At 46.8% G+C, this 25,547-nt stretch overlaps 1 protein-coding gene across 2 annotated transcripts in view; it reads right to left on the bottom strand.

Moving 5' to 3' along the window:
• PECAM1 (platelet and endothelial cell adhesion molecule 1) overlaps positions 1-21,367 on the bottom strand; it is a 57,203-nt gene extending 35,836 nt beyond the window's left edge. Inside the window, exons 1-6 of one of the 2 annotated variants that reach the window (XM_080825729.1) lie at positions 21,312-21,367; positions 20,264-20,419; positions 20,150-20,176; positions 9,616-9,909; positions 6,677-6,988; positions 2,320-2,595 (exon numbers count right to left, since the gene is read on the bottom strand). In XM_080825729.1, the coding sequence (XP_080681855.1) occupies positions 2,320-2,595; positions 6,677-6,988; positions 9,616-9,909; positions 20,150-20,176; positions 20,264-20,327 (973 nt within the window). In that variant the 5' untranslated portion in view covers positions 20,328-20,419; positions 21,312-21,367. Of the gene's footprint in view, positions 1-2,319; positions 2,596-6,676; positions 6,989-9,615; positions 9,910-20,149; positions 20,177-20,263; positions 20,516-21,311 lie in introns of those variants that run through there. The other variant, XM_080825730.1, reaches the window with a different exon arrangement.
• Positions 21,368-25,547: the final 4,180 nt, after the last annotated feature.

Consider the following 25,547-nt stretch of genomic DNA (forward strand, 5'->3'; position numbering starts at 1 on the left):
CCAGGACACCCCTGCAATAGATAATCCTGGTGTGAGGGCCAGTGTTAGGATGTGATTACAAAGATAGGAAGACAGGACAGAGTTGAGAGACGACACCTGGTGACAGACTGGATCTGTAAAGGTGCATAGTTTCAGGGGTGGGGGAGGCAAAGGTGTCATTTCTCTCCAAAGACAAATGCCTAATTCAGTGACTTTTATCTTCATAAAATTATTGTGAGCTGCTAATATCACTATATAGAGCCATTGATAGTGAGGCTCAATAGTAACAGAAGTGTGGATAACCAGATGTATAAGTGGTCCTTGGAAACATTTCCAAAGGCCTAGAAGAACTTGAACGTGAGGATGTATGCCAGCCCTGGTATGGCTCAGTTAGCTCCATGTAGAAAGGGCAGAGCTCAGGATCACAGAGCACTCAGGTTGAAGGGATGGGAAGGGCAGCCTGAGCATAACACTTTGCTATCTTGGGCAGGGAAGACTGATCTACTGAATGAATTGCATACCCCACATGATACAGACTTCTGGGTGTAGGTGATCACCTACAACAGTAGTATCTTAGGGACCAATGATGCTCTATGCTTTCCTAAAGTAGGTTGGCCCGACGGGTAGTGGTGCTGCTTTGACTGATACAAGAGTCAGTTGGTTCACCACTTGGTCCCTGTTGCTCTCACAGCAGTATGCCCACCATGTTATTGTACTTTTTCATGACATCGAATTTGAATGGTTTATTTATGTCTGTGAATTCTTCAAGAGCAAAGCTTGACCTTAGAGCTGTTATTCTCCAATAAGTTGCCCAGCATACAGTAGGTACTCAGTGTATGTTGAATTGAATACTTTTCTCTAAAGAGGTACTATGTCTTACCAATGAAAAACATCATGTACCATCAAGATATTTGTCACTATCAATGATAAATTGCTAGTACATGCTATAGACCAGCAGGATCCGACACATAGACCAATCACCCCATTGGAAAGTTGGCAGCCTACCTGTGATACTATGGATTGTCCCTGTGACTCTACACTCAGTGCTTGACACTTAGAAGTCTTTCAGTAAATGAAGGAATGAATGAACACCTTCATGGCAACCAAGAAGTGCTGATTCTCTCTGCCCTCAGAAATCCTGTCATCCAATGTTCATTCATTCCCCCAGCAAATATGTATTGAAATCCTACTATATGCCAGGCACTATTCTAGGTGTTAAAGACATAGCAGTGAATAAATAGGTAATGTCCCTGCTCCCACTGGCTTGCATTCTAGTGCCTGGATACATACAATAAACAGGAAGAGGTAGAGTACATTTCTTTTGTTATAGGTACTATGGAGAGAAGTAAATCCAGAAAAGGCGAAAGAGAGTCTAATAGAACTTTTAAGTGCATAGGTTTGGAAGTCAAATGGGCCTGGGGATGACTCATTCTGCCATCTGGTAACCCTATGATTGTGGGGTGAATGACTTAACATCTCAGTCTCAACTTCCATATTCTTTTTTTTTTTTTTAAAGGGTTTTAAGATTTTATTTATTTATTTGACAGACATCACAAGTAGGCAGAGAGGCAGGCAGAGAGAGAGGGGGAAGCAGGCTCCCTGCTCAGCAGAGAGCCCGATGCGGGGCTCGATCCCAGGACCGTGGGATCATGACCCGAGCTGAAGGCAGAGGCTTTAACCCACTGAGCCACTCAGGCGCCCCTCAACTTCCATATTCTTAAACGCAGAATCATGATAGCTATTTCATAGCATTGTTACAAGCATGAACTGAAAATGTAGGTAAACCAGTCATACCGTGTTCAACAAAAGGGAATTTTTACTATTGTTTTTGAATGTATTAATGGTTTCTCACTCCTGATCCTGTCTTAGAACCTGGAATCTCGCCTAGTACATGGCCCAGAGGAAAGATAAATGTGGTATATATCATAATAGACCTTCCAGCTAACATTCACAGGGTGTTTCTTCTGTATGAGGTTCTTCAAAGCAAGTCACGTCACTTAGTCACGTCACTTAGTCACTGTAACAGTCCTACAGGTTGAGTGCAGTCACTATCCCCATTTCATAGAGTTGTGCCACGGAGCAGGTCATAACTTACGTAAGGTCACCGAAGTAGTGAGTGACAGTGCTGGGATCTGATGCCAGAAGTTCCTCGCTTGACCACCACGGCTAACTGCTTACCCACTCTGCACCGACTTTCCCCCTTAAGCATGACACCCCCACCTGAGCACATCATTTAGACAAGCAGGAGCAGAAGGATCGGCCCTCACTGGCCATTTTGCATTCTAGCATGGTGACTGCTCAGGCCCGCCATATTCCCACAGCCTCCAGCAGGAGCCCTACCTGTTATGTTGACCACGATGCTGCTGACCTTGGATATCCGGCTCGTTTCCACTTTGCACGTGTAGTTGCCATTGTGCTCCACCGTGGCCATCACAGAGTAGGTGGCCTCATTGCCACTGCTCTTGTACGCTACAATCTCCTTGTCCTTCTGGATTATGATGTCTGGAACTGCTTGAATCAGATGGGTCACTTGAATGGTGCACCTGATGTGAAGCTGATCTCCTTCTGTGATCACTCCTTCGGGGCTGACGTGGAATTTGGGATTAGAGAAGGATTCTACAAGAAGAGGACAAGCTGGTTGGACTCAGGTTCAAACCTGGGGGAGGGGAAGAGGCACTTAGGTCCCTCCCTTTTTTTGCTTTTTGTTGCCAACCACTGTTCTTCCTTGTTAATTAAAAAAATTCAATCTTTCCTCCCCAAAACCTCCTAAGTTGCTCTGATAACTTCTCACTTCTCCCTTCTCACTCATTCTTGCATCTTCGGCCTATTTTTTTTTTCTTAAAGATTTTATTTATTTATTCGACAGAGAGAGACACAGCGAGAGAGGGAACGCAAGCAGAGGGAGTGGGAGAGGGAGAAACAGGCTTCCTTTAGAGCAGGAAGCCTGATGCGGGGCCTCTGATCCCAAGGATACTGGGATCTTGACCTGAGCTGAAGGCAGATGCTTAACAACTGAGCCACCCAGGCGCCCCTCATCTTCAGGCTTAATTGCAATCCTCCCTTGAGCTTCCCAAAGGTGAAACCACCTTCTCGAGAGCTCATCTGCAGAATCTTCTCCAAACGACCTCAAAAATAATCAGAGCATTAGAAACAGACTCTCGCCCCTGCCCACAGAGAATTGTCTTGGCTCTTCTCACGCCACTTCACGGAACTATGGCATCAGTATAAATATTCCATCGCTTTCAAAAGTGACAACGACTGTGCTGCTTCATGGAAATGCACATTTAAATAACGATATGCCCCCACCCAAAAGTGATTTCTAGTCTCTTCTATTGTTTTTTTTTAACGTTGGCCTTGACTGACTAAATTGATTTCATGACTCATGCAGTTTGAAAAACACTGCTTTGATAAGGTATGGGTTGGATGCCAGGGCATGGGATCTTCAGGAGCTGGTAAGAAAAGTAAGGACAAAACTTTGCTTCTGCAAAATGAATTGCAGAGCGTTAGAGAATACACACAGATTGTCAACTGTGCAAAATCAGATGGGACATTCAAAAATGCCAAAGTAGATTTAGAGTGATATACTTTAATTCATTAAACTTTTTTACTGCAAGGTCATCTAACTTCACAATAAGTAACTATCATTAAAAAAAAAATAGTCTGGGGTTCCCGGGTGGCTCAGTAGGTTAAGCCTCTACCTTCGGCTCAGGTCATGATCTTGGGGTCCTGGGATTGAGTCCCACATTGGACTCTCTGCTCAGTGGGGAGCCTGCTTCCCTCTCTCTCTCTCTCTGCCTGCCTCTCTGCCTACTTGTGATCTCTCTCTGTCAAATAAATAAATAAAATATTTTTAAAAAAATAGTCTGTTTTCCTGAATAAAGGTCAAAAAAGAGAGGCCATCTTTTAGGTCACTCAACAACTACCCTCTGGAGAAGCATAATAATCACTAAAGGATTTTTTTTCTTATATCTTAATTAATTCCAGATGCACCAGAGATCTAGAGGCAGGAAATAAAAAAACATTAAAATAGTAAGAGCAGGGGCGCCTGGGTGGCTCAATGGGTTAAAGCCTCTGCCTTTGACTCGGGTCATGATCCCAGGGTCCTGGGATTGAGCCCCGCATCGCATGGGGCTCTCTGCTCAGCAGGGAGCCTGCTTCCTCAAAAAAAAAAAAAAAAAAAAAAAAAGAAAGAAAGAGAGAAAGAAAAGAGTCTGTTAAAAAAATAGTAAGAGCAAACATAAGTGCATTTTTACTTCAATAATTTTTTTAAAGATTTATTTATTTATTTATTTGAGAGAGAGGGAGAGAGAGAGAGAGAACAGGGAGGAGAGGCAGAGGGAGAAGGGGGGGGGGGCTCGATCTCATGATCCTAGATCACAACCCCAAGATCATGACCCAAGCTGAAACCAAGAGCCAGTCGCTTAGCCTTACTGAGCCATCCAGGTGCCCCTAATTTAATAACCTTTAATAAGGTTCAGGTATGAATCATGAAACTGAGATGCCAAAAAGAAAAAGATGGATAGATTCAATTAAATAAAGATGAAATGCTTCTGCATGCAAAACTTATCATAAAGATAAATGATGAACTCAGGGAAATTTGTGCATAGTACTCCAGAAAGAGCTAATGCCTTTCATTTATAAAGGACTCAAACAAATCAATCAGAAACAGTAAAAATGGGCCAAGTGCATATGAACGGGCAGTTTATGGAGGGAAATGTAAGAGGCCAATAAATGCAAAGAACATACTCAACCTCAGTAAAGACCAAAGAAATATAAAGCGTAAGAACAGTGATATATCACTGTGCCTCAATCAGACTGGCAAAAATAATGAAAGTAGGTAATACTCTGTGAGAGTAGGGATGTGGGGAAACAAACACCAGCCTTGCTTTTGATGGAAATGTTCAACCATTTTGGGAAGTGCTTTGGCCATACATGTCAGTATTTCAAATGCACAAAACATCTGAATCAACAATTTGACTGCCAGGTATCAACCTCAAAAATAATAATGAAACAAAATACTTGGGAAAGTACCCAAATGATGAGTTTAGGAATGTGTATTCCAGGATTGTTTTAGCCACAGAAACCTGGGAAAATATCTAAATATCTATCATTGGAAAAATGAGGCAAATCATGGTACCTCTCTAAGATAAGGTTCTGAGATGCCACAGAGACTGACCAAGGTCTGTATGTCTTGACACAGACTCAAGTCCATAAAATACTGCTAAGGAAAAGTCATAAAATAGTATGTTTGGCAGGTTGTATTTTTTTGTTAAAACAAAGAAGAACACAACAAAAGTTGTGTGCATGCGTGAGCACATAAAGCAGAACAAGGCTGGGACCGTACAAGTGATTTTCTCTGAGCAGTGGTGCTGTGAATGATTGCCACTTTACCCTTTATATTGTACCCTATTTTCTGAAAACTGAACCCACACCATGTATTATAATCAGAAAAATATTATATATACATACTATCATCCCTGTATATATGTGGACATATATCCATACACAATGGGGGGGTGACATGGGTACCACAAGCAGGAGGGTATTTATGGCAAACCTTGGGGTTCCTATAGATAAGACTTGAAGCTATCTGCACTAGAGTGTGCCTTCCCTCGACTCTTTCTGGCTCGGGAGTCCTGTCCCGTCCTGCGGGCTGCCCGTCCCGGAGCTCCCATCATTCTGGACATGCACATGCAGGCTTCCCTCTGTTACGGCTTTTCTCTCTAGAGAGCACGCCTCAGGACACCTCATTGGTTTATTTGTCCAAAATCTCGGTGATGAGGGGTGGGTAGAAGAGGGGAGTCCTTTATCAAATGTGGGAGGCAAAGGCTGAGGACCTGGACCCCCTTCCCTCCCGATCCCCTCCAGACTCTACCTCCTGGTGTCTGACTCGTATTGGACTAAAGCTGTGGTTTCCACAGTGCATCGTTTCCCTGAGTCGTGACCAGTGTTTTAAAAAACTGAATCCCTACTGAGCCTGGGTGGCTCAGTGGGTTAAAGCCTCTGCCTTCGGCTCGGGTCAGGATCTCAGGGTCCTGGGATCGAGCCCCGCAGCAGGCTCTCTGCTCCGCAGGGAGCCTGCTTCCTCCTCTCTCTCTGCCTGCCTCTCTGCCTACTTATGATTTCTCTCTGTCAAATAAATAAAATATTAAAAAAAAAAAAACCTGAAGTAGCGCCTGGGTGGCTCAGTGGGCTAAAGCCTCTGCCTCTGGCTCAGGTCATGATCTCAGGGTCCTGGGATCGAGCCCCAGGTCAGGCTCTCTGCTCAGCAGGGAACCTGCTTCCCCCCCTCTCTCTACTTGTCTCTCTGCCTACTTGTGATCTCTCTCTCTGTCAAATAAATAAATAAAATCCTTAAAAAAAAACCAAAACAACAAAGCTGAAGTAGAATGGAACAGAAAATACCAAAATGCCCCATATATCGAGATGATTTGGGAAACTTTTGTTTGGGAAATCTCTCTCTCTCTCTCTCTCTCTCTCACACACACACACACACACAAACACACACACACACACACACACACACACACACACGTTAAACGATAAACATAACTTTTAGGTAGTTAAGAACAGTCTTGAGAACAGCAGACCAGCCCAGAAGGCCCCTGCCCGCTTCGGGAATTCTGGGCCCTTCCTCCCCACCCCCAACCAGCAAACCAGAAAGAGTGATTTTTAAAAAGGAGGGTAGGACTCTGACCCGTCACGGTGACCAGTTCACTCCTGATGGGTCTCGAGTACTCCATGCGGTTCTCAGAGAAGATGGTGGCTTGGCACTGGAAGTATATAAGATGGTCCTGCTCCTCCACTGAGAAGTCTATCAGCACAAAATTCTGGTTATACGAACTTCTTTTTCTCTCTCTTTTTTGCTTGAAACCGTTTGCCTGTAGTTTGAGTTTTTCAATTATGAAATGTATTGGGGGCTTTTCCTCTGGGACAGAACAATTGACCATCACGACCCCGCCTTCTGTTGCCTCTTTCTTGTCCAGTGTCACTGTGGGATCAGACACTCCTTGGGGAGAAGAGAGAGTCCATTAGTATCATTTGCTGTAGATATGCAAGCTTCCCTCATCTGGGAAATTCAGCCTATTGGAGGGTCTTCTGCTTTGTTTCTAGAACCTCAGCGCTACCTACCAGGTAATTATTGAGCCTGTATGTGCCTAGAGCTATAGCAGCTACTTTGAAAAAATCAGATATGTTTAAGAGGCGGTTGGTGCTTTCAGAGCTTATAAACCCACTGGGAAGACGAGTCTTCCCAACTGATAAATACAATTACAGACTAAACAAAACAGCCAGTATCTATTAGAAAGTACTCCCCTGCTTCACGCTGATCTCCCCAAAGGAAGGGGTCATGTCTTCCTCATTGTTGGGTTCTTGGCTTGGCTCAGAGTGGGACTCAATAAATATTTAATGAATCAATGAATGGCCTTTTGTCTACCTCAAAAACCAATAATGATTAAGAGTTAGAGAGGCCAATTTTGGAGTCCAAGAGATCTTGGTTCTAACCAGCTTTGCCTTGGAACAACTCCAAGGCATGAACATGCCGTTCAACCTCTCTGAGCCTGTGACTGCCCCTGGAAATGGTTGGGTTGGGGGGGGACTACGTTTGGCTCCCAGTGCTACTGCAGGGGTTAAATAAAATGTGTGTAAAGCACTTCTAACTGTTGACTTCATGAGGGCCTAATAAAGGGGCAGTTCTTACAATGATTGTTCTGATGACCAACATGAACACAAAAATGCAGAAATGACAGTCATGGTGGCCGCTGTCAAGGAAGTACAGGGCTCACCTCACTAACTCTATCCATTCAACCATCCAAGTTTTAAAAAAAAATTACCCTGAGTTTCAAAAGCCTGCCAGCAGGTTTCTTTTCAACAACATTCCCCAAATTCAGCCCTGCCAATCTTTCCTCATCACTCAAGTCAATGCCAAGAACTGTTGGTCCTGGGAGGCCCTGGCCTCAGTGGAGACGGAGAAGGGCTGGTCTTCATCCCTATGGCCTTGCCCCTGGTGACATTAAGGGATGTCCAGCCAGTGATGCCCCCGACTGTCCACAGGACACCCACGGAAGAATTGGCATGGAGGAGGTTGACATCATGTTCTCCTATGTGAGCCTCAAGGACTGACAAAAGATGTGACCAGAGATTGTATGCTCATGAAAGGAAAATGCCCCTGAACACGTGCCCATGGGTTCTTCCTGCTTCTTGGGTGCTGGAGGGATTATCCCTTTCTAAGGATGGCCTGGCTGAGCACCTCACACCCTCCTTCATTCAGTACTCCCATTACTGAGCACACTTCACTGCTATTGCAGTGACTCCTCAAAAACAGAGCAACCTTTAGGGGTCCATATAGCTACATATAGTGATCTTGATTTTAGAGACATAAATGAAGACTCCAGAGATTGGGGGATCGGACTTGGGCACACTGTGCTGGGACACCGCCCTCTTTCTCAGCCTCTGCTCTCCCACCCATGCTATGTTCCACGTCTCTGCCCTTGCTCAACTTCACCGTCGAGCAAACTCCTACGCGATCCTCTGTATCTGGACCCAGTGTCCCTTCCTCCAGGAAGCCAGCCCTAACTTCTCCAAGAGGAATTGTTTCCTCTCACTTTTGTGCTCCCTAAGGCACTCAGATCATGTGACTATTAGACTCTAATAGTCTAAATGTTTCTCTTCCCCACCAGACAGCAACTGCCTCGAGGGCTGGCCCCTAACGAATGCATTTTCATGCCTTGTATCTGGTTTCCTTCCTGACTTTCAGCCTTGGGAAATGCTCCTTGAGGGAGGAAATCCATGAGTGGATGGATGGAATCCTCTATCTCTGAACCCAAATTCCCCACGATTTCCCTCGTTTCTCCATTTGTACCTCCCTTTTTCATCTGTTTAATTTATCCCACGATCATTTATTGAGTGCCTACTATGAGCCAGATTCTTTGTTCAAGATACAAAAGGGGACCAAACCCCATCTCTTTCCTTGTGATGGCACATTCCAGAAGAGCAGACGGGTGTGCGAGAAATGCTTCCAATACCATGAAAATAGTAATTGCCATTTACTGGGAATTTATTATGTGCTGGAAATTATACTAAGCACGTCACCTACGAGATGTCTTTTAATCCTTCCAATAACTCCCCGAGCTGGGGATTACTGTTATCTTCATTTCACAGTGGAGAATTTTAAAGTTTAGAGAGGCTGAGGGACTTGCCCAAACTAGACGCCAGGCAGCGTGACTGCAGCAGCCAGGGGCAGCACTCAGCATATGGCCTTTCTACAAATACCACTGGATGCCGAGGTTGCATAAGAGCTGTGAGCACCAGGACCCTGGGGGTGATCGATTTTGCTTGGGAAAGTGTCAGAGAAGAGACTGCTGAGCTGCCTCTTCAAGGAGGAAAAGCAGTTGGCAAGGACAGGAGGGGAAGACGGGTATTCCCAGGGGATGGACAAGCATATGCAAAGGCACGGAGAGGAGGGACAGCCTGGCATATTTGGGAGCATGTCTAAAGCCCACATTTTCAGGTTAGGAAAATGCCGGGCAGGGGAGTGGGAAGAGTGGGGCCAGTGTTACCGGCCACTCAATTACTATTCTTGCCTTCACATCTGCTATAATGCATCAGCTCGAGCTCCACTCAAATGCAGGGACTCACCTTTCACCCACACCTGGTACTCCGAGGTGGTTTTCTCCTTGTTGTTGAGAATCACGGTGCATTTATATGTCCCTGCATTATAGACCCGGGCTTGGGAAATAAAATAACTCTCGGTGGTGTCCACGGAGGAGACGTTGTGAAACAGCACGTCATCCTTATAGAACAGCACCCAGTGCTGAGGCTTGATGTGCGAGGTGGTGCTGATGTCCACGACACACTGTAGGGTCAGGTTCTGCCCATTTTGCACCTCCTGGCCTGGCAGGATCTCCATGTAGATGTGGTTGATGGTGAAAGCTAAATGCCAAGGGAAGGAGAGCAGACACACCTGTTATCTCGGGAACACCGCCACGGTATCCTTGACCACATCAGACTGGTATGATCATACCCTCTGCAGTGTAGCCCCCAGGGGCCCCTGGGCCCCCAGCGACCAGGCAGCCAGTGGCTGTGTGTAGTGCCCATTCTCGAGGAGGCCATCTCTCCAACATCAGGACCTGGGGTTGGGAGCTACTGTGTCTGGTGTGCTTCGTGACATGCTTTTAGTAACATAATGAATTCATGTGAGCCTCCTGTCTCATCGGCTTCCATGAAGCGTGAATAGGACAATCATGAGATTAGAAACATTTTATTGAAACATGTAAGTGGCCATGCAGTCAAACCCCCAAAGGCAGAGGATATGATGTCTATGTGAAAACTCCGAAGAGCCTACGGATAGGCCATTTGAAATAATGCACGTTGAGAAAGGCGGAGGGAGATCATTAATATAAAAAAATCAGGATAGTGGTCACTTCTGAAGGGAAGAGGGGGATACGATTAGGAATACGCAGAAAGATATAGTGTTGGTGATGTTCTCATTTTAGCATTGGGTGGGAGGCTCACATGAATTCATTATGTTACTAAAAGCATGTCTCTATAAATAAAACAAAAGGCAACTGTGCATAGATCACAGACGAAGTATGTTACGAACCAGGAATTATAATCAATCCAGTTCTGTGTCCCTGAGGTCCCAAAAAGAGAATGTATTTTCTGTATGAGGAAAAGATACAGGGTAAAGTCTCTTTCCCATTCTTTTCAGGTCCACCCAGTTCCTACCTCCCCTTGTGGAAGTAAGCACTGATTTTCATTTCTTCCAGCTTGTCTTTATACAACTATAAGCAAATACAAAGATAAATTCTCACTTATTCCCCCCAACCCCACAGCTTTTACACAAGAGGTAGATTTCCACAGGCAGAGTCTGGCATCTTACCTAAAGTTTATATGGCCCTTGAGGACTTCAGGGGCCAGAGACAGTGTGGGGCTGTGGGCACCAGGTGTTATTCAAGCAAAACAGGGCCACGTGGCTTAAGGAAGGCTCCTAAAATTCAGTTCTTCTCAGATACTTTGATCACAAAAATATTCATGGGCCGTGCTTGATGAATGTATATTTATTGGGTATCCTGCATAACCTGAATCTCTTTACCCTGGGACAGAGGCAGATCTTCAGAAACCTGCAAACTTGAACCACTCGGCTATGGTCCCTTATGGCCTGGTACTAACAAATTAAGTTTGGCACTCTATCAAAGGATGCTGTTAGGTAGGGACTGAATTGTGTCCCATCCCCCCAATACACACACACACACACACACACACACACACACACACACACAATGTTCGTATATTGAAAACCTAACCCCTCGTACGTCAGATAGTGATTGGGCTTGAGCATAAGACCTATAATAAGGTGACTGACTTAAAATGGGCCTTAATCCAAACGGACTGGTGTCCTTATATAAGAAGGAATTTGGGCAGTGGGGGTTGGCGGGGACGTGTGTACAGAGGGATGACCGTATGAGGACACAGCAACAAACAGCCATCTGCGAGCCAAGGAGGGAGGCCTCGGAAGGGACCAAACCTGCTGACATCTTAGTCTTGGACTTCTGGCCTCCAAAACTAAGAGGAAATGAATTTCTCTTGTTTCGGCCACCCAGTCTGTATTAGTCTGTTGTGGTAGTCCTAGGAAACTAATAGATGCTGGTGAGAAATTGTCTTACGGAAACTGATACTGTCTGGTCAAGGATGCCACTAGGATGTTGTTCGTGATTTCACTCGGTTTCAACTGCATCAGCAAATACTGTGTTTAGGGCGCCTCAGTGTCTCCATCAGTAAAGCGCCTGCCTTCAGCTCAGATCATGATCTCGGGGTGTTCAGATCGTGTCTCTCATTGGGCTCCCTGCTCCGCGGCGAGTCTGCTTCTCCCTCTGCCCCTCACCCCCCAACTGCTCATCCTCTCTCTCTCTCTCTTTCAAATGAATAAACAAAATCTTAAAAAGAGAAAAAACCTGTGTTTATTCTTTCTATCTTGCAGATTCTGAAATTTTTCTAATGGATCTTGTTTTCATTTTTGCTTTGACTGCTAAGAAGTATAAACCCAAAATTTCATCTCTGCTTCTAGCAAACTTTGGGATGAATTTCTGTATGCTAAAAGAACCCCCCAGTTTTATTTGCCTGCCTTTACTTCCTTCCCACTGTGATTTTCTCCTTTATTTTCTCCTATTAAACAATAATAGTAATTGTTATAAGTGGTCCCAAATTATTTTTCAAGTAAGAAATGGTATAGCTAGCTAGCTGGCCAGAGATACTGGCAAAGATTGTCTTTCTTTCTCTCTTTTATTTATTTATTTATATTTTTAAAGATTTTTTATTTTTTATTTGACAGAGATCACAAGTAGGCAGAGAGGCAGGCAGGGGGGGCGGGGGGGAAGCAGGCTCCCCGCTGAGCAGAGAGTTCGATTCGGGACTCAATCCCAGGATCCTAGGATCATGACCTGAGCCCAAGGCAGAGGCTTTAACCCACTGAGCCACCCAGGCACCCCTCTTTCTCTCTCTTTTAATAAAGTCAAATCTTTCTGAACAATTTAGAATTTGGTTTGGCTACAATATGTCTCAGGTTTTAAAATGAATACAACAGTCCACACCTGTCCCTTTCTTCTGAGCAATTAAATGAACAAAAAAAAAATGGCATCTGATCAGTTGACAAGATAAAGCAAAGTGGTCATTTACATGCAAGTTATTTCCTGCAGCATTAATGCTTAGAACTCCCTTTTTTGTCTTTGTCTATTCCTTACTAGTTCCTGGTCTGAGGAGCCTGCTCAGTGAGCTCTCAAAACAAAATCTCTTTGGACCATATTTAGTTCCCCATCAATTAATTTGGTTCCTTCCCAGGTAGGGACAGGTAGTCTCACTGCCCCCTTCAGCACCTTCTCCTCATTTTAAACCATGCTGTTTAGCACAGTGGTTCTAACAGGAGAGTAAGGTAAGTGCAGAGTCAGGTTGCCTCGGTCAAATCCCACCTCTGGTCACAAACTGTGTGGCTTTGGCCAGTTCCTGAACTCTGAGCCTCAGTTCGCCCATCCATACCATGGACATAATGATAGTAAGTATAAATGGAAACCTGAGTTTAAGGACTAGAAACACAGTTCTTGGCACAGAAGAAGTGCTTGAGAAATGTTAGCCAGGTTCTGCCAGTCACAGATACAGAGCCAAACTTTATAGTCTCGAGGGTGCCGAAACTCTGCATCCATTCCCTATTTCTAGCAAAGTTTTTTCAAAAGAAAACCGTTTCTTTTTTTTTTTAATATTCTTTTTTTTTAATTTTAATAAACATATAATGTATTTTTATCCCCAGGGGTACAGGTCTGTGAATCGCCAGGTTTACACAAGGAAAACCGTTTCTTAATTTCCCAGGTTACTGACAGATTTCCTGGGGTTCATCACCCCACGGTATTAGGCTGCGTTCCTGTCATCATCCTGGATGAAGTACACACCTGTGGCTGGTCAGGTCCCAGACTGGGACCCAGGCCTGGCTACAGGGAGAAAGCTAGTTGGGCATACCTGGGTCCACAGCCATTAGCTGGGGGGATGCTGGGAGTCTCTCAACCCCTCTAAGCTACCACTTTTCCTCCTATAGAATAGGGAACACTAGTACCTGCCTTCCCTTGTCTTTCAGCCTTGAATAATGACTGAACCAAGGCAGTCGAGAGCCCTGAGGGGCAGAGCCTGGTCCCAGGCTGACAGTCCCTTCCCTCTTCCTTCAGCCCATGTTCCAGGGGCTTCTCTGTGCCAGGCACTGTATCCAACACTGGAGGTTCACAAAAGAGTGAGATCAGCATGGTCTTTGCTCCCCCTGGAGCTCACCATCTGCAATCCCAAGCCTTCTCTATTCCAGACCCTCCAGCCTCAGCATCGTCCCTGCCTGGGCTTCCTACCGACCAGACCTAATGCATATCTTTGTTACAGGAGCCCTAAAGCAAATCAGCTAAAGCATCAGGTGGTGTTTCTTTCAAGAGGATGAGAGCCACTAGCACGGGGCACTCCTGCCAACTGCTTTTTCTAAGCCACAAACACACATCTGCTTAATAAATCAACTCAGCCTAGTCACTGGAAGAAACGTCACACTCCCATGGCCAACGGCAACAGACAAGGGGCAAGAAGGAAAAGCATTTTATAAAATGTATCAATAACTTTATTGTAAATTTATGAAACCCAGCTGACTAGCACAAAACCTCATTGATGTGAGGTCAATGAAAGCAGTGGCCCAGCTTTCAACACCACCACCGTCCCCACCTCCACGTCCTCGCTCACGGTAGCCAGACTTCAGATGGCCCCCAGGGAGGCTCGTCTTCCGCTAGTCCTACGGGCACCTTGCCACCTCATACCAGGGTTGGTCTTCTGACCACACTGAAGTGTTGCTTTGTTGCTTCTGAAATGATAAAAGACGTGGCAACTTTTGCCTTGAGCACTTTTTCCTTGACTAGGATCACTCCCTCTGGGCCAAGTCATGAGCGTCCCTCTGGAGAGGCCCACGTGGTGAGGAGCTGTCACGAGAGGGAGCTTAAAAGCAAATCCCCAGCCCCAAACAAGCCCTCTGTTCACTGTAATCCTGACCTGCAGCATTCTATGGGCGATCTCCTCCTGACAGGCCCTGAGCCAGAGCTCTCAGGTTCCTGACTCTCAGAAGCTGTGAGGTAAAAAACCGTTATCTTGAGCCACTAAATTTGGGGGTAATTAGTTCAGCAGTGATATGCCACCCATCTCGTCTTCAAACATCTCTACCCGATTGTTAAGATAGTAAAGAAAACATCGTCGTCTTTGTGAATGAACCGTTGGGGAACAGCCAAGCTGGATTACTGTGTACAGCTCTCACAATTCACACAACAGAGTGAGTGTTCACACCTGGCCCCCCTGGGGATTCACGGGCAGGTGGGAGGGGGCCCACGAACCGCCTTCAAGTGTGGGTTTGGGGGGTGGGGTGGGGAGAGAGGAGCCACAGCTTTCTTTACTGAGCCCAAAAGGTTCAGAACCATTGTGATCAAAGTGTTTTGGTTAGGCAGCAGCCTAAGGAGGTCACATCTTTTCAACCTGGACAGATGAAGGCTGACAGAGGGGGACTCACGTAACAGTCACCAGAGCACAGATAAGGTACCTACGGACCATTGTGCCAAATCGCCAGACCCTAAAACAAGGGGCCTGCTTCCCTGGACCTCGAGCCCCCAGTCAGCGGATGCTGACACTCCTTGGGAAGATGAGGCATCGTGACTCAGCCAGGCTCTCGGGCAACCTGGAAATGACTCAGAAAGGGAGGGAGGAGAGCACCCTCCCCTCCACCCTTGTCAGGAAAATTACAGGGAGTCAGCTAGCACAGAGCCCCTGATGAACTCTGGGGCTCAGTGGAGAACGTGCTGACCCATCTTGTCTGAATCCCAAGCATCTCCGATCTCGGTTTGGGTTCCCTTTAGTGAGACGTTTATGGAGCATCGGTGTCAGATGCTGAGATTGCAAGGGGAATAAGAAATCATCCCTGCTGTTTTACACCATACTGGCTGGTGGGGACCCAGATAACCGAAGTACAATGCTAGACGCACCAAGAGGAAGGGCAGCCCAGGAGAGGCCAAGGGAAGTCTGAGGGACGAGCTCCCTGAACCAGCCTTGGACCAGGTGGGGCGCTCCAGGCCGGAGCTCAGCATGTACCAGGGCACAGGGGCAAGAGAACTCACAGGTTTGGTATTTCCACAGGGAGCCTCTTTGCTGCAAGCGTTTTCACCACAAAACAATTTGCTGTAAAGCCATTTTTGCCGTCAAAGATAAAATCACAAAATATAAAAGAGGGACACTCATTAAAGGGGACATAACAAAGCAGGAGAAATGAATAACAAAATCAGAAAGCTATTGTAAAGCACAAAATAACTGAATACATTTCAAATGTGTGGAGATTCATGGCAATTCTATGCAAATAACTGATTGTATTTCATGGATTGTACCTAAGTGTGTGTCCCCAAACTCTTCTGTTAATAGAATTATTTTTTTTGTTTATTTGTTGATGGGTGTCCTCATTTTTTAAAAAAGATTTTTATTTATTTGACAGAGTGAGAGAGGGAGAGAGCATGAGCAGGGGAAGCGGCAGACAGAGAGAGAAGGAGACACAGGCTCCCTGCTGTGCAGAGAGCCTAAGGCGGGCTTGATGCTAGGATGCTAGCCAGCATCAGGGCCTGAGCTGAAGAAGGGAGACACTTAACCGACTAAGCCACCCAGATGCCCCTCTTCATTCTTTTTTTTTTTTTTTTAATATATTTATTGGACAGAGAGAGATCACAAGTAGGCAGAGAGGCAGGCAGAGAGAGAGGAGGAAGCAGGCTTCCCGCCAAGCAGAGAGCCCAACGCGGGCCTCGGTCCCAGGACCCTGGGGATCCCGACCTAAGCCGAAGGCAGAGGCTTTAACCCACTAAGCCACCCAGGCGCCCTAGGATGCGTATTTATATCAGAACTCTGTACTACATCGAGAAGGCGAATTGCCTCCTACACTGTTGTTTGTTCTGGCCAATTGTCACAGGCTCGTTGGTAGCTGTTCCCAAGTTCTGTGGGAAATGTGGGTTCGAAGCTCTGCACCACTGTGTAGACCATCATGAGGGCCAAGATTTATGTAATATAAAAATGGAGGGGTGCCTGGGTGGCTCAGTGGGGTAAGCCTCTGCCTTCAGCTCAAGTCATGGTCTCGGGGTCCTGGGATTGAGCCCCACATCGGGCTCTCTGCTCAGCAGGGAGCCTGCTTCCTCCTCTCTCTCTGCCTGCCTCTCTGCCTACTTGTGATCTCTGTCTGTCAAATAAAAAAATAAAATCTTAAAAAACAAGTATGGAGCCCGTGTCAATGGAGAAATGAAACCAAACTCAACCAGTTGATAAAACCGACAAACTGCCAACCCGTTACTTAGTCTTTCACGGCAAGATTGCCTTACGGCCTATTAGTTAATGCAGCGAAAATGCTTACAGCAAAGATATTCATGGCAAAATCACCTAGAACCGGGAAATCAGTGCATTCTGGGCACGTGCAGTTACAGGAACTGGACTGTGGGGCCCAAAGGGGCGGGCGGGCCAGGTAGGAGGGGCCAGAAACAGAGGGCCTTGCCTGGGGTGCTGCCAAGCTGGGCCTGTCTGACAGTATTTGGAGGGGGGTGACAAGATGACACCTGAGCTTTAGAAAGATCACTGTGGGCTGGAGGGAGAGACCAGAGGCCTGTAAACATCCTGGACCACGGTTCAGTGATAGCCCAGGAGGCCTGTGCTAGGGCAGGCATGGAGGGACCAGGGGAAGGAGTGGACTTGAGAATATTTAGTGGACGAGAAAGGACTTGCTTTCTGGGGTGATGAAAGTGTTCTGGAACTAGACAGTGGAGATGTTTGTACGGCATTATGAGTGTACTGTCATTAGTAGCAAAATTTGTTATATGTAGATCAGCACAATAAAGAAAAGACTTGTGGGATTGTATGTGAGGGTTGAGGCAAAGAAAGGAAGTTTCCTGGGTCACGTACCCAGGAGGGACTGGGTGCTGTCCACCGAAGCAGAGAACACCAGAAAAAGATAAAGGACGGGACAAGATCCCAGTGGTGCCACTGGGTTTGAGGGGCCCAAGGGACGGCTAGGAGATGTGGGCCACTGGCTCCTCTTTGGAGCTGGATGCTCAGCGAAGAGGACCAGGGCAAGGATGTGGACATGTGGAGGGATGTGTTGAACTTCAGAACCACAGAGACTGCAGAGACCAGGGAACGGCATCCAGACCCTGGGAAAGTTCATAAGGGGAAAGTTCATAAGGGGAAGAAGGTTTGTCAGAGGTGTAGGAGAACACCAAGGAAGAGAGAGTCTAGAAGCTCAAGGAAGGAGGCTTTGTGCACAGGCAGCACAGGGGTGCAGAAGACTAAGGACTGAGAGTATTCATGGCGTTTGTTATTACAAGGTCCTTGATGACCCCTCAGTGAGAGGATTCCAGTGCCAGGGAGAGGTGGGGACCGAGTACTAAGGCCAGAGCACTAAGTGAGGGCAGACTGAGAGCTAGGGTTGCAGAGACGGAGACCAGTCTGGAGGGAGGTGGGTTGTTTGTGGTTTTTCTTGTTCCTAAAAGAACAAGAGCTACCAATTGTGTCTGTAGAACGAGGAGAAAGAGCCAGAAGAGGGTGGGGGATAGAGATACTAAGAGTGGGGTGGGAGCTGAATAAATGACAGAGTGAGATTGGGGCAGGAGTGCTGTTGAGTGATGGGCTCAGAGCCCAGGTGGACGGGCTGCCCCCCCACCCCCAACGTCAGCCACGAGGGGTGACAGGGCTGAAGCCGGGAGGGAAGCAGGGAGGATGGGTGGGGAGGAAGATAAGCCCGGAGCTGGGGCAGGGCGGGAAGTAGAGGGAGTTCCCTCCAGACTGCAGTGTTTTCTACGTGAAGATGAAGCTGAGGTCATCTCCCGAGGTGGGAGGGCTGGGATGGGGGTGGGGGAGCCTGGGATAAACGGAACAGAAAAGGCCAAGGCTGACCGAGGACCTCAACCACAGAGCCCGCAATGTGGGGTAATCGGGCGGGTCGTGCATGTCACATGTGACTTCAGCATGACGGCTGGAACGGGAAAGCTGGTTCTGGCTCCCACGCTGCTGACACCCACTTGACCACACACAAGCCCCTCATGGCTTCTGCGCCTCGGTTTCCTCAAGCGTAAAACAAGGTGGAGGATGGAGGCCTGAGGAAGCAGTGGGAGAGTCTCCCTGCTCCAATGCTCCAAGTCCTGCAGTTCTGAGGTCGTCCCTGAATGGACCAAAGGCCTTTCTCCAGGAACCCTGGGAAGGGAGCCACTGACTTCCATGGGAGGTGGGGAAGGTGGGAGAGACTGGAGACTGGAGGTCCTGGGGAGCAGAAGGCCAGCAGCCTGCGCGCTTCCAGGGCGTGGTGCAGACGAGAGTGGGGTATGTGGGCAACAGCGGACAGATGGGGGGTACGCGGGTGGTGGGGGGATGGCGCAGGGGCTGTGACTGTGAAGGAGGGCTAGGACCAGACAGTAAACTATCATTAGTCACCGCCTGCCGTGTAGCTGAGTCACCTCCTCTTAGCTCATCTTATCCTCGAAGGGACTCTACGCGATCAATTCTCATATCATCCCCATTTTACAGATTGGGAAAAAGGCTCAGAGAGGCCAGGTGAAAGCGGCTTTAAAGATCTGAGCTGGGCTTCTGATTCCAGACAGAGAGCCGTATTTCAGACAGCAGAAGTTCTAGAGCCGACACCCGGCTAACTGGCTCTGGCTTGGTCCGGTTGGTTATTTCTCTGAGGACAGAGACCTCATCGGTTCATTAGGATGGTAGGAAGATAACGGATACCCTGCCTCCTCGGGTTATTATGGGGGTCAAAGGCCAGCCAAAGCATATGGACACTGGGGCAGGAGACCCGCAAACTGGCTTTGCTGGTAGCTGCACTAGCCTCCCCAATCCTGGAGCCACTCACTGCTCAGAGCCTGGGCTCAGCCAACCAGCCTCATGCACATATATCATTGCCGAAGAGCTGTACAACCATCCCCCATTCTTTGTGGAATGAAGTGACCGCTGATAAGGGGGTCCTGTTCTGTGGGCTCTCCCTCCATTTAGCACCTGATGCAGCCGAGCATCTTAAAGATTCAAAACTAGCTCTAACGTGATGATAAACCAAATTTTAAAGCTGGGCAGAAGCCCCCTCCCTGGGCATGAGTGCAAAATATTACAGATAGAATCTTAGCTTCCCAGGTCAGTGGAATGAAATCCAATATCTGTTTTAGATCATTTAGAAGAAAAAGCCATAACAACAAATTATGTTCTGTCCTCATGAATCTAACAAATTAATTACATCTCATTTGTGATGAAAAACAATTGGGGATGGGGAGACTATGAAAATAAGAAGTTTATGGTAAGACAACAAGAAATAAAATGTGAAATCACTCCTTTTTCTTTTTATCAGCTTCCAATCCAAACAAATAGCAATTCACTCGTTTCTAGGGGAAAAAATGTATGCGACTTCTAGAACGTGCTGATTAGAACTTGGCTTAGAATGAGGGTTTTCTTCTAAAAGCCTTCTAGAAATGCCAGAGGGGAATGCACGTTAGCTGTCGACTGGAATATTTTTCTCAGTTTTCATACCCACTAAACCCAAGCAATTTGATGTGAGTTTTAAGAATCATGAAAAGACACAGCAAAGCTAGGTAGAAACTTAACAACTTACAGTTTTCTTGTCCCTCAAGGCTTGGACCTGGAAAAGACAGAAGAAATTACGTTGATTCCACCAGCTTCGAGTTTCATGAACTTTAAGTAATGTGGGAAGAGGATAAAAACTCACACAGCAGAAGCACGAGCAGGACTCCTAGCCACATCTTGCCTTCTTGGGCCCACTCCAGGTGCATCTTGAGAGCCAAGACCTCGGGCAGTTAGTTCTGCCTTTGGGCCATGCCCCTGGGGCAGAAGACGCTTCCCACGTGGCCCAGATAAATCTGCCCTGAGAAAGTAGAGAAACCACTCTGTTAACTTCTGGCGGCCGCAGAGAGACTGGCTGAAGTGCTGGTCAGGTAATGGCAGCCATAGCTGGAAACTGGAAACAATGAAGCATGGGCCCGCCTGATATCTCCTCAGGAAATGACTGGCCTTCCTGAGGAGCCACTGAACGCAGACTCTTTGTTTTAAAGGCACAAGTGACATTTGCCTCTGGTGCCCCTGACCCTCCTGTCTCACCTGGGTTTGGAGCCCCTTCTCGTGGCAGCGTGAGAGGGTTCTTCCCTCTTTCCGACCTCTACCCAAAGGGCTTTTCTCTTTGGACACCCAACAAGATCTCTCCATCTTTCCTGAGCGCATCTCTCCCACCGCCACTGCCCAGGGACCTCTTTCCACACAGCATGAGTTTGGACCTCTCGTCTTTCCTGGCAATGCTATGGGACAGGGCTGACTTTTCCAGAAAGTTGCAGGTTCATCAGACAGGCCAGCTGCCTTGTGGCAAGCTCTGCTTGGAACCTGGCGTACCTAGGAGGCTCTCCCTGGCTCCTGCACTTGGTTTCAGGGTGGATAAAAGCAGCTCTGTGGGATATGCATGTTTTCTGGTCACTCCCTCCAGCCCGAACCTTTATTTTCCTTTTTATTTCTTAAGTAGGCTCCATGCCGAATGTGGGTCTTGAACTCATGACCCTGGGAACAAGAGTCGCATGTTCTACTGACCGAGCCAACCAGGCACCCCCAGCCTGTACCTTTAAATATGCACAGAGTGTATCAGGCCACAGAGAGCCTTCTGAGATATAAATCAATTCCTTTCACTCCCTGCCTTGAAATCTTATGATGGCTCCGCATTGCCCTCCAGAGAGAGTCGGTTTACAATCCTCCACAACCCAGCCCTTGCTTACCTCTCCAGCCAAGGCTCTCACCAATTCTTTCTTGGCCCCCATATTCTGATTGCTAGAATTTATAATTCCCAGGACACATCACGTGTCTGCGCCTTTGTCTATGCTGTTCCCCTGCCTGGAGGACTCTTCCCCCTCTCCTTTTCCGGTCTGTTCCCACCCATGCATTTTAACTCAGTTTAGGCATCCACTCTTGCAGAATTCTCTCCTGTCTCCCCCACACTGAGCTGCCCTTCCTCTGGATTCCTCACCTCCCTAGTTTTCCCTATGTGAGAAACTTTCTATAGTGTGCCATAATGGCCTGTCCTCCCCCAAGGGGACTGCTGGCTGCATGAAGACAGGAACAGTGCCTGGTACCTAGTAGGGGATCAAAAAACATTAGTAGAGGGGCGCCTAGGTGACACTTTGGTGATTTTGGCTCAGGTCATGGTCTCAGGATCCTGAGATGGAAACCCATCCCCTCCCAACCTCCCCCCCAACCCTCCCCAGTGGCTGGAGCTGGGCGTGAAGCCTGCTTGAGATCCTCTCTCCAGCTCGCCCTCTGTCCCTCCCCCACCCGGGAGTCCATACACACACACACACACACACACACACACACTCTCTCTCTCTCTCAAAAAAACAATAACAGAAACAAAAATACATTAGTAGAGTCGGTGATTGGGTGAATGAAGATAAGTTAATGGTATTGTCTGAATTAGATTACCGCCCTGAGGTCAGAAAGCAGTGTTGTTTCTGAAATGCTACCCTCTGAGCCTGCCCAACCCCTGCCCCCCACCCCACCCCCGTAAAGCTAAGTCAGGGACAAATAGAAACCAAAGAAAACCGAAGACTTCTATTCTCTAGAAAACAACTTCTCTCTCTGTTCTATGGTTCAGTGGAAGCTATGAGAAGAGATATTGAAGAGTCATGCAGCAAAAAGGAATGTTTTCTATTGTGTCATTTACTTTTGGTGTTTGGTATTGTCTACTCCCCACTGTAAACTCTCTTCTTCAGCAACTTACTGGAAATCACCCCCACCCACCCACCAAATTTCTATTTGTGGAGAAAAAAAGAAACACCATGAGTCCTAAAATAGATGTTGGCTTCAAAGATAACTTTCGCTTATGGCAGACTAACCAACCTTTGCTTCTCAAATTGGCTTTCAATCAACGGTGGTTAATGCCCCACCCCATGTCCCCTAAGTCCCAAAGTAAACTTCTAGGACTTAGTCATTGTTTCATACACAATGCTAATAGTTTTAGAACACCATGAGAAAATAAAACTTCATTTCAAAATAAGTGTTAATATCTTAAAAGAAAAGCCAAAGAAAAACTGTATCCCACCACTCACACCATGCACCAGAATAAATTCCAAATGGACCAACCATTCGAAAGGACAAATGAAGCCGTAGGAGTTCTAGAAGAAAACGTGAAAGAATTCCTCATGACCCTGGAATGGCGAAGTCTGGTTTAACTCTGACTTAAAATCCAGAAATTATGAAAGACTGACAAATTATACTCCATGAAAAATGTTCTCCTCGTCACCCCCCCCAAAAAAAAAGTTTAGTCAAGAGAAAAATATACAAACTGGAAAAAATATTTGCAATTTACATCATAGACAAAGAACTAACCTCTCTAACACGTAAATTAATACGTAACCTCTCTAATAGCTACCCCACAGCCACCATCCTTCATTGCAAACACTTTCCTGCTTCCCATCCTTATAGGTAAAGTTTTTATTCCTAGAATTTTATAAAAATGGAATTATACAGTACTTAATTGGGGGGGCATCTATCTTCTTTCAATCAGCATCGTCAAATATTAATTTCTTTTTATTGCTTAGTGGTATTTCATTGCATGAATATATCACAGTTTGCTTATCATTGTTTATTAATGAACATTTGGGTAGTTTCTAATTTTGAGCTAACAGAGAGAACTGCTTGGATCATGCCCGTGTATGGACATACACTTTCATTTCTCTTGGGTAAATACCCAGGAGGAGAATGCCTGGGTGGTATGGTAGGTGTATGTCTAACATCTCAAGAAACTGCCAGGCTGTTTCCCAAAGTGGATACACCATCTTACCATCCCGCCGGCGATGTGTGAGAGTTCCGGTGGCTCCACATGTTACCAGCTCGTTACCATTTCGGGTCCTGGGGCTCTCCAAGCAACAGAGAGCCCAAACTGAAAGTTCCAGACAAGGCTTTTACTGGGGCTTATGTTAGAGCTCGAGGGAGACAGCAGAAAGGGAAGGGTCCCTCATGCTGGTTCTCTGAGCAAAGGCCAGGGAAAGATTGCAAAGGGCTGGGAGGGGAAAGGGTTGGCTGGAGCAGGTAAAGGTGGGGAAAGAAGGCAGGAAGTGGGGAGCATAAGCGCGGTGGACAGGACGTGCTTCATCATACATCACTCGTCTCATGGGCCTGTTAAATCTGTCCGCCCAGGGCTGGATTTTTAGTACTTTGATGAGGGGGAAAGTCGGTGACAGGTCAGTGCTGGGGCCCACCTTAGCCCCTACTGGTTTGGCTCAGTCTTCACCAGTCTTGGTAGTGGAGTCCCTCCTCTGGTGAGCAGCTCACATCCACATTCCTGCAGGATTCGCACAGAGATTCAGCCCTCAGGGGACGCCAGAGGGGCACCTGGGTGGCTCAGTCGGTTAAGCAGCTGCCTTCACTCAGGTCATGATCCTGGGGTCCTGGGACTGAGTCTCGCATCAGGCTCTTTGCTCAGCAGGGAGTGTGCTGCTCCCCCTGCTTGTGCTCTCTCTTGCTCTCTAACAAATAAATAAACAAGATCTTTAAAAAAAAAAAAAGGAACCCTGGGCTTCTGCGGTCTGGGTTGAGAGCACTGGAGTCCTGTCCCTTCCTCTGTCTCAATTTGAAGTATTCTAGGCCTCTTGACTTTCCCTTACGAATTTTAAAATCAACTTCTCAATTCCTACCCAAAAATAAGCCTACTGAGATTTCGACTGGAATTGCATTGAATCTGCAGACCAATCTGGGGAGAAGTGACATTTTAGCCTGACCGAGAGTCTTCTAGCCCAGGGACACGGCATCTGTCTCCATAAACAGCAATGTTCTATAGTTTTCAGTGTACTTTTCCTTATAATAAACCTTGTGTCTCTTTTATGTCATGTTAAAGTATTACGTATTAAAAATCGAATTAGGAAGTTAAATTCTAAAATAAAAGCTGCGCCCTCGGTGTTAGAAATCAGTAGGAATGTCTGTCGTATCCACCCCACGCCCCAGGAGCCAAGTCAACATAAGGCTGAACCTTCATGGGACAGCATCCCCCCCAACTCTCTGTAGGTCTGTCTCCCCCTCTCTGCGGGAACCCCTCTTTCTAGCTTTCTTCCCCCTCTCTTACTCCCGGCTGTGATGTAAGAACGGAAGTGTATATTCTGCCTCATTTATTTTATTCACTGAAAAGATGATCAGGCTCCTCATTCTTTGTGAAGTATGAATGTCTTATTAAAAATTTAAAAATGTGGGGCACCTGGGTGGCTCAGTGGGTTAAAGCCTCTGCCTTCAGCTTGGGTCATGATCTCAGCGTCCTGGGATCGAGCCCCACATAAGGCTCTCTGCTCAGTGGAGAGCCTGCTTTCCCTTCTCTCTCTGCCTGCTGCTCTGCCTACTTGTGATCTCTCCCTCTCTGTCAAATAAATAAATAAAATCTTTTATAAAAAAATTTCTTAAAAAAAATTTTAAATGTAGGGGTGCCTGGGTGGCTCAAATGGTTAAGCGTCTGCCTTCGGCTTATGTTGTGATCCCAGGGTCCTGGGATCGAGCCCCACATCCGGCTCCCTGCTCGCCGGGAGATCTACTTCTCCCTTATATTAACATATATCTTAGTAAAGAAATATGTTAATATAAGGCCACATATTATATGATCCTATATATGTGTATATATATATGAAATGTCCTGAATAGGCAAATCTCTGGAGACAGAAGTAGATGAGTAGTTTCCGAGGGCCAGGGAGTTGAAGGAAATCGGAGTGACTGCTAATGGGTAGGGAGTTTCTTTGTAGGGGTGCTTAAAATCTTCCAGAAGTTGGGGAGCCTGGGAGGCATAGTCAGTTGAGCGGCCGACTCCTGGCTTCAGCTCAGGTCATGATCTCAGGGTCTTGGGATCAAGCCCTGAGTCTGGCTCAGGACTCAGCAGGGAGTCCGCTTGAGACCCTCTCTCTCCCTGTCCCTCCGCCCCTCCCACTTGTGTATGCTCTCTCTCTCTCTCAAATAAATAAATAAATCTTTAAAAAAAAAAA

This window comes from Martes martes (assembly GCF_963455335.1).
Source record: "Martes martes genome assembly, chromosome: 16".
NCBI lineage: Eukaryota > Metazoa > Chordata > Mammalia > Carnivora > Mustelidae > Martes > Martes martes.